General features: G+C 42.1%; 1 protein-coding gene across 2 annotated transcripts in view; it reads left to right on the top strand.

Moving 5' to 3' along the window:
- The first annotated feature begins 3,364 nt into the window (after positions 1-3,364).
- The window catches only part of KCMF1 (potassium channel modulatory factor 1), a 63,209-nt gene continuing 46,179 nt past the window's right edge, over positions 3,365-20,394 (top strand). The window contains exon 1 of one of the 2 annotated variants that reach the window (XM_060237075.1): positions 3,365-3,494. In XM_060237075.1, the coding sequence (XP_060093058.1) occupies positions 3,479-3,494 (16 nt within the window). In that variant the 5' untranslated portion in view covers positions 3,365-3,478. Of the gene's footprint in view, positions 3,495-3,623; positions 3,821-20,394 lie in introns of those variants that run through there. The other variant, XM_060237074.1, reaches the window with a different exon arrangement.

Below are 20,394 nucleotides of genomic sequence, written 5' to 3'. Positions count from 1 at the left end.
AGCATTATGTCAGAGGAACACATTCCAATATTTATTGGATTATTCCGGGCTTTTTTTGTAGAAAAAGCCCAGCAGGAATGTATTTGCATATTAGGCTACACCCCTGATGGCACCATTGTGACTCATTTGCATATTAGGCTACACCCCAGACACCAAGCCAGATGGAACTGCATTCCAGTACGTTTCTGCTCAAAAAAAGCCCTGATTATGTTCACTATTCCATTATACTATTTAAAAAAAAAGAATACACTAAAATACAGAGGATGTTTAGTCCTTTTCCTTTCCTAACTTGAGATCGTGGTAGAAGAATATATCACATCATTTTGGAAGATTGGGTAATATTGCTGAAAACATATTTCTGAAGTTTAGCAATAAACAGGTTAATGTGGGTCAAGCAAACTGGGTTCATAAATATTTGGAATGGAAGGGTGTTAATTTACAAATAATTCTAGTCATATTCTCTAGAATTTCCCAAAAAAGGAAAAGTCACATTAACCCTTTATTGTGGAGTTAGTAGCTAATTTAAGTCTTTCCCTGAAAATTAGCAAAACAGAACTTTTTGGGGACATTTTAAGAACAGCAAATAATGAAGGAAAAATGTTTTGTTTTATGAAGCACTACCAAGAAGAGAAAATCACAGGTATATTTATTTATTTTGGACTATTTAGCAATTCCCTATCCCCACAAAGTTCATAAGATTGGCTCACAAATGATCAGAGCATAAAACTATTTGATTATAAAATTCTTATCAAGTGAACAATAAACTAACTAAACAATTAAATTAACTAAACAAGGGGTAAAATAACAGGCAGTCTCTTTCCTGTAATCCAGTTCAAAGGTTTTTCAGAGAAGAAAAGTAATTAACTGGGGTGGGGGGGAAGAAGGCTCTAGGATACTGTGAGTCATACCTCTTGAGGAAGAGAGTTCCACAGATATAGTGAAAATGTAATTTTCTCAAGTTTAGAATGAGTACTTTCCTGCCAACTAGAGCATTATATAAAAAATGAAATGTAAATTATTTCATGACAGTGTAATTAAATTTATCAATCAATTATTGTATAAAGTAATCTCCAGGCACAAAAAAGTTGTATATTTACATCTTTACCACCTATTTATTTTCAGGGATCTATCTGTACAGTTAAAACTGATATAAGGGTTGGATGTCCTCCCCCCTCCGGAAAAAAATATAGACAACAATAATGTTCATGTAGATTAGTGTTTCCTGAATGACCTATGTTCAAGACAGCTCTTATATGCTAATCGGTAATAAATTTAAAGAGTGAATGATAAAAAATGGAGGTTGCTATGGTAGTAATACTTATATTTACATGGTACTTTAGTGTGTTCATTGTGTTTCAAATGAATTATCTGGGGTGAAATTTGATGACTCAGTTCACAGTCATGGGCATTGTAATATACTACTGGCTATATTTTACTTCCTTCTTTTATAGTATTGACCTGCTGCATAGTTAAAGTACTATTATAGCAATTTCAATGTTTGTTTTGAATGCTAGCTGTGGCAACCCCAACCTTGCATTAGTCATGAAAAGATAAATATCAGAGCAATCCTAAACATCTAACTTAGACGTTCTAAATCAATTGAAGTCAAATGGGCCTAGGATCTATACCTCTTCTGCTATTAAGTTAACAGCTCTTGTTGAAGGAAGAAGAGGCATTCTACAAGCTGTCAGTATTGGTCCAGGGAACTCGTTCAAAACAATTCACTTTGAGTCCCAAGTTTCTTAATTTGTTTGCATGTCTCTGAATCTGGTTGCATGTTGCAAATATACTATGAAAGTCTCTTAATAGCAAAAGGTGGTCAAATATAACAATAAAAAACAAAGATGCCTTAGTAGGTATATCATTTATTCTCATTTCATACCCGTATGAAGTTACAGCGTATGCATACAAAAACTTTGCTTTTAAGAAGCCCCCCAATAAAATCCAACTCTGTCATCATTGGCTACCCTGCATGGAAGATGGAGATTAGTTCAAGGAAGTTGTCGGGTTCCAGCAGTCTGGAAGCAATAACGAAGCCTTCTCTATTTTCCTGTTGCACGTCCTTTAAAAAAAATATTTTATTTAGAATATGTTTCTGATACATTAAAGCAATCAAGAGTAATTTAGAAACATCAAAGAATAGAGTAACCTTGAACATCTGTTGCACGTCTTGGTAGAGCCTCCCAGTATTGTGGAGCAGTCCAGTCGTGTTCCCACATGCGGGACAGGACTGATTTCCAAATTCTAAAGCCATTTAGGGAGCAAATGGGCTAGTTTAGACAGGCATTTCTGTAAAGTTTGCTCAGAGGAATAAAACTTTGGGGGAGAGCCGTCCAAGTGATGAAATACTGGAGGCACCTCCCCACCCCCCGGTTTAATTATCTGTTTCCAAGGAAGGAATAAGATTAAAAGAGCGTTTGTCAGAATAGAAATCCTCTAACTCTTGCAGTGGGATTTCCACACCAGCCAAAGCAAGAAGAGCTCACACACAAGCCAAAGTTGAGAGTGGACCCTACTAGCCCGATCCTTCTCTTTCCCCCTCCACGGTTACTCGGAAGCAAATTCGGAGGAGCCTTCCTTTCACCGCAGTTTATAACCCCCTGAAAGGGAACGGTTTGTCCCGCCAGACGCCCAAGGATGGGGAAGACCCCAAAAGCCTTGGCGGGGTCAGTGGCTAAGAAAATCCCCTCAAGGCTCCCCTGAACAGTCAGTCCGCGAGAGTGTCCCGTCAGGAGGCGAAGGCACGAAGCGCTGAGGGAGGGCAGCGAGTCCGGCCAACGACCGACCGGCCTGCCTTCTTCTTCCTTCTCCTCAGCCCAGCCGGCTCTTTTTCTTTCTCTTAGTCCCGCTGTGTGATTTCCTCTTCCTCTCGACAGGCGGGAGCAGAGGAAGGGGGGGGGGGTGGAGAACGGCAGGCTGGGCCAGGCGAAGGAGGAGACGGCCGTGGCGGCGCTGTTACTGCTGAGCGTGTGGGGAGGGAGGAGAAACAGGGACCAGAGCGGCCGGCAAGACCCGCCGCCGCCGCCGCTACTGCCGTCGTCGTCGAGCCGAGGGGCGGCGCTTGGAGCTGGCGGGGGCCTGAGCCAGCTTACAGAGTCACCGTGTCACGGCGGCGGCACCCGCCCGCCCGCTGCCGCCCGGGAAGAAGGGAAAACTGCAGCTGCCGCCGCCGTCGCCTCCTCCTCTTTCCCGGAGAGGCCTCACTACCGCCACCGCCACCCTCGCCGCCTCCTCCTCCTCTTCCTCGGCCGGAATCGCTTCCCCTCCCTTCGCGCGCGCCCAAGGCGAAGCGAATCATCCCGAGGAAGAAGGGAGGGGGGACTGGCCCAGCCTAGGCCAGGCCGGGCCCAGGCTGCGGAGCCGGCGCCGAGCAGCCAAGGCCGGGGGGTGGGTGGGAGGGAGTGGGGAACTGGAGCCCGGGACGGGCCTGGGCTGGGCCGCGCCGGGCCGCTGCCGCCGCCTTCTCCTGTGAACTAGGATGTCCCGACATGAAGGTGAGTGTGAGGCCGGGCCTGGGCCGTACAAGCCGGGGAGGGAGGGAGGGAGAGAGAGAGGTGGATCATCATGGCGCCACCGACGCGGCTCGGGGAGTCAGAAGCCGGGAACCGAGCCCTGCCCGGGGCAGCAGGGGGACAGAGCCGGCGGCGGAAGGAGGGAGGAAGGGAGGGCCGGGCCCTGCTTTGCATTGTCATGGGGCCTGTGTCCGTTACGGCTCCGCCTCGCCCCGGACCGAGGCAGGGACTCCAGCGCGGCCTAAAGAACCGGGCCCAGGCCGTTGTGGACGCCTCAGCCGCCGGGCCTGGCCTGGGCTCCGCCCTAGGTTGTGTGTGTGTGTGGGGGGGGGGGAAGTGGTGGCTGTGGGGCAAACTACCCCGTTTCGGGCACGATCCGTGCCGTGACTGTATGGGGAGGAAGGGGTAGATGGGGCCTGAGCAAGGAAAGCCCTGCCGGTGGGTACAGGGAGAAGAGTGGGTTTGTGAGGAGTGGCTTGCGCCCTGGGCACAGTGAAGGGTGGTAACGGGGCACGTGGGAATGGCGTGCATATGCTGGAGAGTTAACGGCTCTGAGAGTTTGGGAGGTTGAGGTGGAGCGAGAAGGGGGCTCCGCATATGTTGAATACATGGGGCGAAACACCACTAGGAAGGGATATATAAGGGGGAGCAGGAGTAGGATGCTTGGGGGAGAAAAGAGATTCCGGGGATTGGGGGCGGGGGTGCGCAAACGGGCCTTGTGTCGCCTGAGGGAAATGGTTGCATGCATGGCAAAGCTTTAGGTGGGGTGAACATCGGAATACGGGCTGAAGAGAGATTTGGCAGCAGTACCAGTGAAGGTGTATACCTGGCATAGTTGACAGAGACTGGGAAGGTTCACGGGCCATTTGCGTATGTGTTGATGTGGCAAGGAAAAGGTGTATGTAGAGCTGTACTGAAAAAACCATAAGGGCCTGAACATTCTCTAGTGAGGAAGTCAGTTTTGAAGGAGAAGTTGAAACCGAGCACTTTGAGCCTGGCATGAGGTTCAGCATATGCTTTGGGAGTTGCACCCATTTCTGTACAGTAGGGGATAGCATACAGTTATGGCTGGAGGACAATACCTGCAAATAGGGAAGGATAAAACGTGCAAGGGGCTACTAGTGCATGCACTGTGTTCTTGTACTATGTACAAAGTTGATTGGGTGGGGCTTTGCAGAGGTTTATTGGAAATTGCACTTGTGATCTAGCCTTGTCTAGGAACAAGGTAAAAACCTCTACCGTTCCAAGTGCTGTTCCTGTTGTGCACTGAGGTGCATGTGGAATACTAAATTCTCTGCAGTGTTGACTTCTTAATAACTTTGTCTTTTCTGAAATACTATAATATGCCATGTTATCTTCTGCTTTTTGCTGGGTCATATTTGCAGTAATACAGATGGCAAAGTAAGTGATAGTTCAAATTTCTTTGCATAATGTTTATTATGTTGTCGTTGAGATAAATGGATGTTCAAGAAAGGGCAAGGAGCTTAAAAGGTCAAAAAGTGTGCATCATCAACAAGGAGAAAATTATATGTATATTTTGAGCATAAAGCATATGGCTTGTTGTGACGTTTGATGCTCTAGCAAAGAAATAATTTGCAGATGTTCTTATCTGAAATAAACAATACTTCTTAAACAAGATATGGGTAAGATCAGAAGAAAAAAAAACAATAGCTGGTGGACCAGACATTTTCCTGTGGCGCTGAAGGCAGATGTGATAGTGATGATGAGGTGGTCGTAATGCTGAGGACTAAAAGGAGTTCGACACAAACAAAATGTATGTTAAGATATATGTTACTCAGATGTGTGTTCCTGCACCTTATTTTTCATGAGAGAAGGATTTCCTACTTTTTACAGTTAAAATTCTATTTCTTTGTGGGATTGATCACCGTAGATGGCTTTAAATGGGTAGTAGATGAATTTCTGAAGAATAAGTTTGTCTGAGCTTGTTAGCCGTGATCAATAAATGGAATCTGTAGGAGCAAACAGTGAGGGGCTGTTGCTGTTATGACTGGCTTTTGGGCTTCCTGGAAGTTTCTAGCTAGACATGGTTAGAAATGGGATGCTGAACTAGCAGGACTTTTGGTCTGATCCATTAGACATATGTTCAAAGTGGACAATAAGTTATTTTATATGTTATTTTCAGGATGAATACTTCTCAAATTGTTGTTTAAGGCCTGCAATCAAATTGTATGCAGGCTTAAAGTATTCTAGCAGAATAAAAGATCTGTTATAGTTGCACTGATTAAAATTATAAAGGAGAGATGCCAAGTGCTTCTGAGGTTTTATATGTATCCTGTGTATGCCAGCTCTTCAGAATCTCAGAGCTTTCCCCTATAAATGACCAACAGCTGAATTTTTTTTTTGGCTGCAGACATACCCTTGGATGGTTCACAATGTTAACTTATTCTTGTGAGTGTCTTTTGTTTTCCTGCAGTCTGATTGAATGTATATTTACTTAGAGGTAAGTCCAACAGATTTTAGTGAGCCTTTTTCACAGGTCAGTTCATGGAAGTGCACCCAATTGATTTATTGGTAGAATGGTGAGACTCAGTGACTTAGTAGCCACTTATGGTTCTTTGCCATGACACCTGTGGCTCTACTGAGCAGTGCTCTGCAATGTGGCACCTGCCCCATGTTCAGGAAAGTGGGTAAGGCCATTGCTGGGTAGGGGTTGTGGTTGGCAGGTGGTTCCCACTTTAAAACAGCCACTGACAGAGAAATAGGCAAGCTGCAAGCCTCGCTAGAGTGCAGGGCTCATATTAGTGATGGAAAAAAGTGTGACTCCTCTAGTTGATGCTAACTGTAATTGTTGCTCTTCATAAGCCATGGAATGAGTACCACTGGTTTGGAAGATATTTCCTGTGGTATAGTTTCAGTGATAAAAAGAAACTGTTTACTTCTAATTAACTGTGACTACCGTTTGGGGTGCTGTCAGAAAACCTACAAAAAAAGAAATAGTTTTATGGACATTTGTGAATAATGGACATTCTTCTAAGGTACATAATGTTTGGTATTTAACTAGTCTGGCATTCTCTCCCTGAACAGACTATAAGAAAAAGAACACTGTAGATACCGCTTCAAGGAATGCTAAAAGCAATAGAAGCATATGCAGTTCTTTCAGGTGTATTCATTTTCCCAGCCTTTCATGCTAGAGAATATACGTCAACTGTCAAAGGTTACAATTCAGAGTAAACTCAGGCTTGTTTTTGCAAGTATTCTCAGTTACTTTATGCATGGATGTCTTGAACTACTCAGTTTTGCATATCCTACCATTCATGGAGTAGTGAGGCTGGTGGAAATGTCTTTGCAAAGGCTGGATGATTTCTTTTAAGGGGATAGCTGCAGATGTTGCTGAGGAATCAAGAATGAATAAGAATCTGGGAGGCTGGAAGCTGTTGGGTCCTACTTTACAGGAGTAAGTTGTGCATCAATTGGCTGCTTATTATACCAGAGGGCACATGTTAACTCTAGTTTTTCTAGGATGTCTAGTAAGCTGAATTTGATTGCATCTTCAGTCATGTATATTTCTGAAGCATCGCAGAGCCATTTTCAGGAACAAAGGCTAGATAGATTTCAAAGAAGCTGACCAAGGTAGTTTGTAGCAGGGTATATTGCACAGGTGAATGTGGCACATTGTCAATTTATACAGTCGTGGTGTTTGGGTTCTGGTTGGTAAAGGGAACCATCAGTTCTGTGAATAGTCACATTGAAATTTCATCCATCTTGAGTAAAGCTGCTTGGTGGGCCATATACTGTACACCTGCATCATTTGGCATCTTTGTGGTTGGTGAGCTGCCTCTTTGGGATACAGCAGCTGAAGAGTCCTGGTTTTTGCCATGGGCTTGTGGAAGTTCTTGGGTAGAAGGCAGCTGGGAAGCAGAGTCTTGTGACCCATAATACCTGAGGTGCATATGGGTCATTCCAGCTGATGTCTTCATTCCATAAGAGTGCTGGTGTTGCTGGTTGCTTTGGCTACAAACTACTCCAGTCCCTTAACTTTTCCCTCACAATGCTAGTATAACAGTAGTACAAAATGCAGAAGCCCAGAAATAAAAATTCAAATACATATATGAATACATATATGTCATATTTGGGTGCAAGGAATGTTAAAGCAGGTTCAGAATCAGTACACATTAACAACCTATGTCAAATAGATTTTGCTGCTGTGCCACTATTAAGAACTATTTTGCTGGATCAAATTAAGGATCCCAGTATTCCATTTCCAGCAACAATGAGTGATGGGATAACCAGCATTTGAGATTCAGGTGCCTATTTGTGTCCAAATATGGAGGCTCAGTGTTAGCTTTTTACAATTTATTATTTATGTACCTTTATTTCATGGGTTTCTTTATCTCTCTTTTAAACGCATCAAGCTAGTGACCATCAAAACAGATAGCAATGAATTCCGTAAGCTATGTCTGATATGTAACATTTCCTGTTGCTTACTAACTGCCAGTTTGATTGACTCTTCATTGTAGTATGAAACAGAGAGATGTCTTGATACAGTCAAACTAAGCCTAGTCTTCTCCAAACCTATTACCTAGGCACTTAAGAACATAAGAGAAGCCTTGTTGGATCAGGCCGATGGCCCATCCAGTCCAACACACAGTGGCAAAAAAAACCCCAGGTGCCATCAGGAGGTCCATCAGTGGGGAGAGGACACTAGAAGCCCTCCCACTGTTCCCCTCCCCCCAGCACTAAGCATACAGAACATCACTGCCCGGACAGAGAGTTCCAACGTTATGCTGTAGCTAATAGCCACTGATGGACCACTGTTCCATATGTTTATCCAATCCCCTATTGAAGCTGTCTATGCTTGTAGCTGCCACCACCTCCTGTGGCAGTGAATTCCATGTATTAATCACCCTTTGGGTAAAGATGTACTTCCTTTTATCTGTTCTAACCTAGCTGCTCAGCAATTTCAGTGAGTGCCCACTGTTCTTCTATTGTGAGAAAAGGATAAAAGTACTTCTTTCTCTACCTTCTCTGTCCCTTGCATAATCTTGTAAACCTCTAAACTTTGTGTGCAGGTTGCTACGGGAAGTTGAAAGCTTTTGTTGTTCCTCTTGCATCGCTGTCCAGTCTTCTTCCCTCCACTTGGTTAAGGAATGGGGGTTGTGTATCTTGAGCAAGATGGCTAGGCAGGAGTATAGAAAGTATATGTGGATTTCATAGCCCCCATAATGGCATGGTGTGTTGCTGAATGCCTTTACGTACATCCTGCAGGAGGGAGTACTAGGCTATATTATGTTGTTTTGGGGGAGGGGTGGAACTATGTTTTGTAGGAACTGCATACACAGTGGACTGGATCAGACATAGTTTAATCTCCATATATTATAGCATTATGATACTTGCTCTTTCTAATAATTCAAATGCTGAATTTGCCCCTTTCCCCCCACAGTGCTACCAAATGCATCTTGGCATTTACAGTCCTCTTACTATGCTCATTTCAGGTAATTTAGATTCTGGTTATGTGAGGATAGGGTTAAATCAGGGGTGCTGAATTCATTTGTTATGAGGGCAAGATCCAACATAAATGTGACTTTGTTGGGCCAGGCTATGAGCATCATATAATACCAGGTAGTGGAGATCAGTGTTCCCTCTAAGCTGCAGAGTCTTGTGAGCAAAAATTCTACTTTGTGAGCTACTGACATTAAAGATGTGCGCTATTGCATAAATTGGTGTGCTCTGGGGCCATTTTTCCTGAGCTAAGACAAAAATGTGTGAGCTGGAGGCTAAAAACCTGTGAGCTAGCTTATGCTAACTCAGCTTAGAGGAAACACTGGTGGAGATATAAACTTTATCGAGGACACAGACAACCACAATTAAAGATCTTAAAAACACTGAAAATAAAACATGCTTAAAACATTAGCACCTGTTGGTCTTAAAGGTGCTTTCTTTGTATCTCTCCCATGCGATCTAGGAAACCGGGCAAAGGAAAGCCTTGGCACTTTCCTTCCTTCCCCAGGAGAACCGGGGGAGCCTCAGCCAATAGAAGGAAGGGAGGCTTGGCTTAGTAGCTCTGCTGTACAACTGAGAGACGTAGAACTAAGAAAGAAGTCACTGTGGAGATAATCAAAAACACAACCACAAGGTTATAGTGACAATTTAACAATTATATTATTAACCATAAACACAAAGAAACATATGTCCCTATTGAAATCCTTAGAGTAGATACAGATGGAAAAAGTCCAACATGAGAGCGTCTTCTTCACGTAGTGATTTCTTCAGTGAAATTTACATCAATGAAATATGAAGTTCCAAATGTTGCTTGAAAATCCCTGGACAGGTTGTCGATTTCTGCCTCACCAGTTTCCAATTCTTTTTCAATGGAATATTCCACAAATTTTAATAACAAATAGGGACCATAGTCTCCACAAAAAGGCTCAATTGCTCAAAAAGGCTCCAAACAGCAAAGCGAGCTATCCCCCCTTCCTCCCCAAGGGAGGAGCCTCAGCCAATGGAGAAAACAGAGGCTTTGCTTTGCAGCTCCTATTCTATTGAGCAAGCTTGGCAAGGCAAGCTGTTATGCAAAAGGAAGCAAGAGAAAGGGAGAAGGAAGCAGCCAACAGCCAGTTGCTCGGAGGTCTGATAAGAGCCCTCTGGGGACCTTTTTTGGCCTCGGGGCTGCATGTTAGACACCCCTGGGTTAAATAATAATGCCTTAGATACAAGTTATTGAAGTGCTTTCACTTCTTGCTTACTTCCATTGTAAAAAACTGTTGGTTTATTCCTAATCTGTCCTTCCATTTTTAAACCAATTATTAAACCATAATAATGTCAGAAGTTTTATTTTTGAATTTTATTTTGGGAGGTGTTTAAAGAATGGATTCCATCCAAACTTGGTGACTTGTTTTTAATTTGTCAGTTCAAAAATGTCACCTCTGTTATTCTATGTATAGTTTGAAAACCTTGAATTCATCTCTAGTGTCTTTTGCAATAAAGTCTGATGCAAATAATTTATTTTGCTTTCCTGTAGCCCTCCTCAGCTTGACTTTTCATAGCTTTGATAGATAGATAGATAGATAGATAGATGAATTTATTGTCATTGTTCTCAACAAAAAGAGAGCAACGAAATGAGGTGCTCTTCCACAAACATACCAACACATCAAACACATCAAACACATCAAACACATCAAACACACATGTGTTTGCATGTTGCAGGTATCCCCCCCCCCCCCCCCGAAAGTCCTCTTTGCTTTGGTTCTTCAGTTAGCATATGGCCTAGAATATGATCCTCAATAGGAGTCTTGAAGTCTTCCTATACTTCATTATAAGACAGCCAACTATCTTACATTGGAATAGGCGGATTATATATTGGGGAGGATCCTGTCGCTATCCTATCACACTACTGAGTGAAGTTCATTCGTTTATTAAAAATATATCCCATTTTCCTTTTTTGCTCAGTTCAAGCCTTCCTCCAATGCTTAAGTTATGCTCCTTAGACTAGAGAAAGGCAGCTTGGAGAGAAAGGCTGGCTCCACCCTTCTGTCCTTTTACTTTCCCTTGGATGGAATTTGGATTATTGAGATTGGTTTATGAGTAGTTAAAAGGGTGTCCTGTATTTTAAACTATTGTACTTCGTTGAGTTCTGGCCTGGGGTGAATGGGATTGAGAGGTATAGTAGCAGATGTAATCATCTGTGAAGAGCAAGGGCACTGCTTTTGTTTGAATCTTGTGAGATGATTTTGTGATGCTCAGGCCCTGCCAGCTGTGATGATTTGGAACCCCTCTAAATTGTCAGTCTTCAATACACAAACTCCTATGTTGCTTGTCAGCTGAGTTATAAAAGCAAATTTAATTTCTTTTTAATACACCTTTGTTTTTAACTGTTTGTTTATTATTATTTTCAATTTATAGCCTGCCCATTTCCAAATGGGCTCTGGGCAGATAACAACAATCAGTAATACAAAATGAAAATACATATAATAAAACAATATACAATCTAAAAGCAATATAACAATCTAAAAACAAACTCCAGTTCTGCAGCTGTTATTATCAGTTGCCTCCACTGATAACTAAAAAGTTACTAAAAAGTAAACTTTTAAAAAGTAACTTTTACTTAAACTTTTAAAAAGTAAACAATGCAGCCCAGGGTCAAGCTTTTGTCCACAACTATAGCAGTTTAATGTTTACTTCCATCAAATTAAAGACAAAATCTTATTACTTTAGCAGAATTGCTTTTCAGTTGTTCATTGTATTATATGCCTGACACATGGTTAAATTGTGGATTATTTTTGTTCCTCTTAATATCCCCAATTGTGGTGGCCTGTGCTTCAGGATATGTAGTCTAATGTTTCCCAAATTTCAAATAGCTGAGACACATTTTCCCATGAATTAAAAATGGTGGCAGTTCATTCTTCTATGTGGAAAGTTTTAGGATATATAATAATAAAAATTACCGTACCTGTTCTCAGAAAAGCCCACCTCCTGTGTTTTTTATGTTAACCCAGTGTTTTGGGCTTGCCATCTGATAGAAAAGTGACCGGCTTAGGGCAGTGACTCATGCAGAACTGCAACAGGCAGGTTTCAGACAAGAGTAATTCTGCTTTATTTCTGTACTGGTACTGATTGAATGATCCAGTCTTGCCATATATGGAGGAAGGGTAGAATTGCCCACTCTTAATAGAAACTGATTTGAAGAAGGCAAAGCCAAAGCAGTAATTCACGCAGAGATAACCTGATGGTTATGTTCTGAGGAGCCATTAATTAATTGATTTATAGTGACAGGCTAGTAGTTCTGCTGTGGCACATTAACATGTCCTGGTCCACAGTTTGAAAGTGCCTGACCAGATTATCAAGGAACATGAGTACTTGATAAGCAAATCTGCATGCAAGTTATATAAAATTGGGTGGTAAGTATTTTTTTAGAAGAACAGTATATTCTGTTCTGACATACATAAAGCAAATTGCCCCGATTTTAGCATTTGTTTTCAGCAAGGAAACTTGTGTATCGAGCCCCCAGCCAACTTGAACTGTCCCATTAATTTCAGTGGAAAGAAAACTTGATCTACAGTTGTAATTAGGTTCTGACCCTGAAATATTTGGAGCCCATGTGTGCTCCCAAATCAAGTGACTTCACTTTATCAGTGGACACAAGGATAACTTCCATTTCATTTATGTGTATTGTTTTTCAGACTGATGAACATATTGAAAGAAGCCCCATCTCATTTGTATGTTTTTATGTAACCAGCTATACACATGTCATAAATTACAAAAACACGCACTTGATCCTTGAGTAGGGTTGAGAATTTCCCCCCAAGAGCAGAACAGTAATAGGCATAGTGCCATTTATCTCTTAACTGTTGATAAGAGTTATTGTCAACAGTGATTTTAATTACTGTTAAAAGTAACCAGGTCTCATTCTTAACATTATGAATGTGTGAGAGTAGATGCCCTGAATCAGACCAGTGGTTCATCTAGTCCAGCATCCTGTTCCCAACATACTGAAGGAAAGTCTGCAGGCAAGCCTCACAAGCAGCAAGCCTCGCTTGCTCCCTGACATCTGCAATCAGAGACGTTCTGAATCCGAACCTAGAGATCCCATTGGGCTGTCATGAATAACATAAGAACATAAGAGAAGCCATGTTAGATCAGGCCAATGGCCCATCCAGTCCAACATTCTGTGTCACACAGTGGCCAAATATATACACACACACACACACACACACACTGTGGCTAATAGCCACTGATGGATCTGTGTTCCATATTTTTATCTAAACCCCTCTTGAAGGTGGCTATGCTTGTGGCCGCCACCACCTCCTGTGGCAGTGAATTCCACATGTTAATCACCCTTTGGGTGAAGAAGTACTTCCTTTTATCCGTTTTAACCTGTCTGCTCAGCAATTTCATCGAATGCCCATGAGTTCTTGTATTGTGAGAAAGGGAGAAAAGTACTTCTTTCTCTACTTTCTCCATCCCATGCATTATCTTGTAAACCTCTATCATGTCACCCCTCAGTCGACGTTTCTCCAAGCTAAAGAGCCCTAAGCATTTCAAACTTTCTTCATAGGGAAGGTGTTCCAGCCCCTTTAATCATTCTAGTTGCCCTTTTCTGAACTTTCTCCAATGCTATAATATCCTTTTTGAGGTGCGGCGACCAGAACTGCACACAGTACTCCAAATGAGACCGCACCATCGATTTATACAGGGGCATTATGATACTGGCTGATTTGTTTTCAATTCCCTTCCTAATAATTCCCAGCATGGCGTTGGCCTTTTTTATTGCAAACACACACTGTCCTGACATTTTCAGTGAATTATCTACCACGACCCCAAGATCTCTCTCATGGTCAGTCTCTTCCAGTTCACACCCCATCAACTTGTATTTGTAGCTGGGATTCTTGGCCCCAATGTGCATTACTTTGCACTTGGCCACATTGAACCGCATCTGCCACGCTGACGCCCACTCACCCAGCCTCAACAGATCCCTTTGGAGTTCCTCACAATCCTCTCTGGTTCTCACCACCCTGAACAATTTAGTGTCATCCGCAAATTTGGCCACTTCACTGCTCACTCCCAACTCTAAATCATTTATGAACAAGTTAAAGAGCATGGGACCCAGTACCGAGCCCTGCGGCACCCCACTGCTTACCGTCCTCCACTGCGAAGACTGCCCATTTATACTCACTCTCTGCTTCCTATTACTCAGCCAGTTTTTGATCCACAAGAGGACCTGTCCTTTTACTCCATGACTCTCAAGCTTTCTAAGGAGCCTTTGATGAGGAACTTTATCAAAAGCTCCCAAATCAAGTGACTTCACTTTATCAGTGGACACAAGGATAACTTCCATTTCATTTATGTGTATTGTTTTTCAGACTGATGAACATATTGAAAGAAGCCCCATTTCATTTGTATGTTTTTATGTAACCAGCTATACACATGTCATATACACATGTCATAACAGCCGATGATAAACCTACATTCCATAAATTTCATCACACACAAGTCCGTTTAATGTAGCTACTGGCCCCGCCATGTTTTGTAGCACTGAGTTCTATGAGTTGTGCAAAGCGATGCTTCCTTTTTGTCTGTCTTGAATTTACTACCAATCAGCTTCATAGGGTGACTGAGTTCTTTGCATAATTGTGTCACCCTGAGCCACTTTTTTAAAAGCTGAAAGCTGCATATGCTTTAGTTATGCTTCATAGGATAGGTGCTCTAACCTGTGATGATTTTGGTTGTCATTTTCTTTACTTGGCCTTCCCAGTACTATTTTGAAATACAGTGGCCAGAGTTCCATGCAGTATTCCAAGAGGAGCTGTACCAGGGAGTTGCATTAGGGTATTACTATAGTAGCAGTTTTGCTCTCAGTCCCTTTCCTGGTGAGCTATAGCATGGAATTTGCTGGGTTTTAGCCCCTCTGCACCTTTTCAGCAAGCTATCCACCACACTCTCATCCCCCCCTCCCCCCATTTTGGTCTGTCATCAGTTCAGGCTCTATATGAAGTTAAGGGTTGTTGTTTTTTTGCTCAAATGTGCATCACTTTACACTTAAGCATTGGATTTCCACTGTTGTTTTGTTGTCCATTCACCCAGTTTGAAGAGTTCCCTTTGGAGTTCCTCACAATTCCCATGCATTTTCACTGTCACTTTACTGCCTTTTGCAGACTTCAGTGTCTCAATGTTCATACCTATCCAAGTCATTTATGAATAAATTAAATAGCAACAGGCCCCAAATAAGACTTTGGGGCCCCCATTGCTGACTTCCTTTGGCAGAGCTGTTTCTTTAAACAGTTTAGAGTTTGATGATAACCTAATGCTCTTAACCTTGTGTTAGGTAATTATGATACCACTTTTAAATCTGCTTTATTTTTACTATTTGATGTCTGCTTGAGTTAAATGGCAGTTCTGTAAGCCACTTTGAAAAATTGTATAGAAAAAACCAGTATATATAAACTCCGCAATGGGGGAAAAAAAACCCTCAAATCCTGATGGAGAAGAAAGCTGACCTAAAATCAATAATCATTTATTCAAACACTTTTGTCCTATGTTTTCTCTTCATTGCAGGTGCATCAGGTAGCATACTACTGACAAAAATAGTTGGTTGTTATGCTTTCTGTTGGGTGTAACATCTTCAGTTTTAGTGTAGCAATTAGTGTAACATCTTCAGTTTTCCATATAAAATAACTTCAGACTCCAGAAATAGGTTGGATCCAGTGACTGTTTTCCATTAAGACTTCTGAAGAGAGAGAGAGAGACTTGGTAAAAGAAATCACTGGGTCCACTTTAGTGGAAGACAGTAATCTGATTCAGCACAGTGAGTTTTCAGAAATCTGTTATAAGCTTCACAGTGTTGTTCTAAAGTGAAAAGAAGTTGTACTGATAATCCCATGCATTCTGCTCAATAATAGTGAGTTGGGTACTTGTTAGGGACTGGTTTAGGCTGTTTGTTTTTAAAACTTTGTTTTTGGTTTGAAGTAGCATTGAAGTGTGAGCCCTTAAGGATTTGTAAGAGACGTTTCTTCCTCATCTCTACTGTCCTTCCTTTTTCTTCCTCATCTCTATTCTCTGGCTCTACCTCTCCTCCTGACTCCTGGTTTTCCTGAGTGTCCACTCCTTTCCTCCCATTTCACTTCCTCCACTTTCCAGGTTTCTTCATCATGACCTTGAGTCAAAATGGAAATTACTCATGAGATTTAGCATAGGAATATGATAAATATTCCTAATCTTCCCCATGCTATTTGGAAATGAGGGCTGGTAACTATATTTGTTAAAAAAAAAATTCACTGGATTTGTTGGGTGGTGGTTGTTGCTTTTTGTAGTTGCAGAAGACCTTTTTTATGTTGTGAGAGACAGATGTAGTTTTTATCATTGTTTTATGTGGATCGTGTAGAGAGAGGTCACATATAATGAGCAGGTGTTCTGTTTCTTACTGCAGCCCTTTCATATGTGTTCTCCTTCTGAGGCAGAGGCCATCTCTGTGGGTTGTTCCTATCTATCCTTCAGGGAGGCAGGAAATACTCTAAATATTCTATAATCCAAATATGACATGCAATGCTGGCAACTCAGGGGAAAGATTGTATTGGTGCTCAAGCTCTTTCCTAGCAGCTTATGCTCACGCTGCACTTGTTTGAATTTTCACTGGACGTGTGTATGTCACTGGTTTGAATGTATCCTTGCTCTTATCCTTCAGCTTTTCATCATTCAATACCAGGAACCCCAGATCATACCAGTGCCATCTCTTCTAACACATCAAGGAGCAGTTTGCTAAGCATGGCATTCTGAGGGAACTGTTGCCCTCCCATAGTATATCAGTGACTGAAATGATGTAGTGTTTCCCAAAGAGTAAGTAGGTGTGTGAATACTGGCTGGTTCTTGATTTTGTATTTAACATGAACTGAAGGCACTGTTTACAGATGTGAAGTAGGCCTATGTCAGAACATACTGTAGGAATGCCTTGCTGGATAAGGTCAAGGTTTATCTAGTCAAACATTTTATTGCCAACACTGTGCCTACCTGATGCTCTTTGGAAAGTCACAAAGTGTAACACATACAAGCCAGCGTTGTTGATTTTTCCAGCATCTGATAATAGAAACGTGGTAAGTACATAATATAGCAGCCTTACTAAAACCAAATAAAGCCTGAATGAGAAACCTCCTGGGAACCTTGTATATGCTTCTATCAGTTCTGCAGTGGTAGAAATGCAGTCTATAAATGGGGACAGAAACATTACTTTTGAGCATTTAGGTTCCCTTAGGTACTACAGCTTACAGGGTTGGTTTCCATGAATTTGTCTAACTCTCTAAAGAGAGAGCTGTTGTGGGTACCACTACACTTTGTGCCAGTGAATTCCCCAAGTTAACTGTACATTGTGTGAAGAAGTGCTTTTGGATTCACTAATATTCTGCTCAGTAGTGGTTAGTTCCAAATAATAAAAAGGAAATGGAAGTCAATGGAAGCTGGTTGTGTAGGCGCAGAAAGCAGCTTGTTCTTCCTTAAAGGGTTCTTGCTTTGTATATTTACATAATTCCTGCTTCATGTAACCTTTCTGTTAAGACTTCTGATAGACAGATGTTTCTAGAATCTTGATTGCAGTGTGAGACAAATGCAAGAAAAACAAGACCATTTAATTTGGAGATCCAGGGCAGAGATGGTGCATTTCTGCCTCTATGAGCTTCTGCCAGATCTAAATGTGCATAGTCGTAAAGAGTGCTGAGGTACCAAGGCACTAAAATATACTTGTGTTTAGGACTTTGTAGCAGAGAAATGTTCATGGTTTCCTTTAACTAGTTTTATAAACTAGATACTCCAGAACTGAAAGGGCAGAGAATGGCCACAAAAGAATTTTAACTTTGTGAGATGAGGCAGTGTGAAGAAAGATCTGTATTGAGGAAGAGAGCAGGTCACTGAACTGGGAGATTATAGACAACCCGCACAAAGGATAACTGATTATTTATCTTCTCAGTAGGGTTTTATACCAGTTCAGGAAGAGGGCAAGAGGTAGGATGAGACATTGCTGGAAAAGGCAATAATGCTAAGAAAAGTTGAAGGCAGGAAGAAAATAAGACCAAACATGAGATGGATTGACTCCAATAATGGAAGTGACAGCCTTCAGTTTGCAAGTCCTAAGCAAGGCAATTAATGATAAGATATTTTGGAAGTCATTAATTCATAGGTTATAAGTTAAAAGACACTTGAGAGCACGTAACACAAAAAAGAATGGTTGACACCACATGAGCCTCATGGTGAGGAAGTGGCTTTATCACTGAGAAGGTCCTTAGTTTGTTTACCTGGGATAAAATTTAGTGCAGACCTTCCAACATGGAGGTTGTTTAGTTGCTATGAATATTTGTTGAATCCATGTAAGCAGATAGGCATATCTTACAAACAGTTTAGTGAGTTAATTGTGCAAGAACATTTTCTCTTTTGGCCATGGATCTTTTGCCAGTTTCATTGGCTGGCACAGAATTCTGGTATGGCTATTGGAGAAGGCAAGTTGGTTGTTGTTGCTGCTATTAGAGAAATTTCTCTCTCTGCAAGAGAATCAAAAAGCCAAAACCTGTTTAACCTTTCCTGTTCAGGAAGATGCTGCAGCTGTATGGTAATTCTATCCCCCCCCTTTTTTCCTGTATCTTTTGTAGTTTTGCGGTGCTTTTGTTTGAGATGGGCTTAACCATTTATGTAAATCGGATTAAAAAACCAGCATACCATCAATCTATAATTGTATCTCCAAAGCTTGCCTTTAGCATTTTAGAAATGATTCGATCCAGATAAAAAGAATGACTTTGCAATTCTTGAGTCAGTTGGCACCTTTAAAGTTTTATACTGAGTATAAACTTTAATGTGCATGCACACTGAAGTGGTTGTGCACGTGAAAGCTTATACCCAGAATAAAACGTTGTTGGTCTTAAAGGTGCCACTGGACTCAAACTTTATTCTGCTGCTTCAGACCAACACAGCTGCCTACTTGATCTATTTACAATTCATGTTATTATAGTAAAGGTTGTCCTTTAATTTCAGTATTCTGCATGTTTCTCAGGATCCCTAAAATATTGTAGAAATGGGGGGGGGGGGTTGGTGTGTATTTATTTACAACTATAACATCTTGATGGGGGGGGGGAGAAGTGTAGATGACTGAGGAAGGCAATGGCAAACCACCCCGTAAAAAGTCTGCCATGAAAATGTGACGATGCGATGTCACCCCAGATTCGGAAACAACTGGTGCTTTCACAGGGGACTACCTTTACCTTTTTAAAATAACATTTTATGAGTGTGCCTTAAAAATTGGTATTGTGGTTGCTTTTCCCCAGCCCACTTGTGTGGCTATTGACCCTTATCCAGCTATTAGATGATGATGATGATCATTATTATTAGTAGTAGTAGTAGTAGCAGCAGCAGCAGCAGTAGCAGCCCAGTCCCTATTACTGCAGGGCTCTGGGCAATGTACAATTAGAAAAACAATTAAAATCATTAACAGAACATTTTCACAGTCAGATGGTGAATAACAAATGATACCAGTTCTGACAGCCAGTTACACTCACAGGCTGGGAGGGAGAGGGCCAAAGTAGATGTAAATAGTAGAGGAGAGTGCCAGCCATCACTGTCCTCAACCAGAAGCCTGGTGGAACATCTCTGCCATGCAGGCCCTGTGGAATTTCATCAGATCCTGCAGGGCCTTGATGATGTTTGGCAGAGATTTCCACCAGGTTGGGGCCAGGGCATAAAAGGCTCTAACCTTGGTCGAGGACAGCTGAATGTCTTTAGGGCTGGGAGCTGCCGGAAAGTTGTTGTCTAAGGAGCATGGCGCTCTCCTGGGGACATAATGGAGGAGATGGTCCTGTAGGTACATTGGTCCCTGACCACTCAAGGCCTTGTAGGTCAATACCAGAACCTTGAACGTGACTCGGTATTTCACTGGGCGCCATTGTAGTTGACGCAGCTCAGGGTGTTAATGTGCTGTCCATGACATTCTTGTCAGGACTCATGCCGCAGCATTCTGGACCAGTTGGAGCTTCATGGGCATGCCCAGCATAGTAATCTAGCCTGGAGGTGATTGCAACATGTAAGGGGTCCATTGCCAAGCTTGGCATAGATGAAAGAATGCCAGTTTAACAATATGCATGACTTGGACCTCCATAGTCAAGGAGGGGGTCCAAGATCATTCCCCGGATCTTGCTGGATCTTGCCGGTGTCAATGGCGTTCCATCAAGTGCTGGTAACCTGTGCCCCTATAGACAACTAGTCCTGTATAACAGCTGCTGAATCTGGCTGGGGATATGTCTAAACTGTGTTAGTGAAGTGCTGCTGTTGTAATAGTTCGGAGTAAATCTTCATAAAATGGAGACTAATACACTGATCATTTAGGGGCTAAGGCTAGTGTGAGCCAAGGAAGTTTCAGTTCACATTTCCCTATAGCTGCAGACTCAGTAGATGGGCTTAG

The sequence above is a fragment of the Heteronotia binoei genome, chromosome 4, assembly GCF_032191835.1.
Source record: "Heteronotia binoei isolate CCM8104 ecotype False Entrance Well chromosome 4, APGP_CSIRO_Hbin_v1, whole genome shotgun sequence".
NCBI classification, from domain to species: Eukaryota; Metazoa; Chordata; class Lepidosauria; order Squamata; family Gekkonidae; genus Heteronotia; species Heteronotia binoei.
The sequence above is the reverse complement of the archived record's forward strand: the minus strand, read 5'-3'. Positions and strand labels throughout refer to the sequence as shown.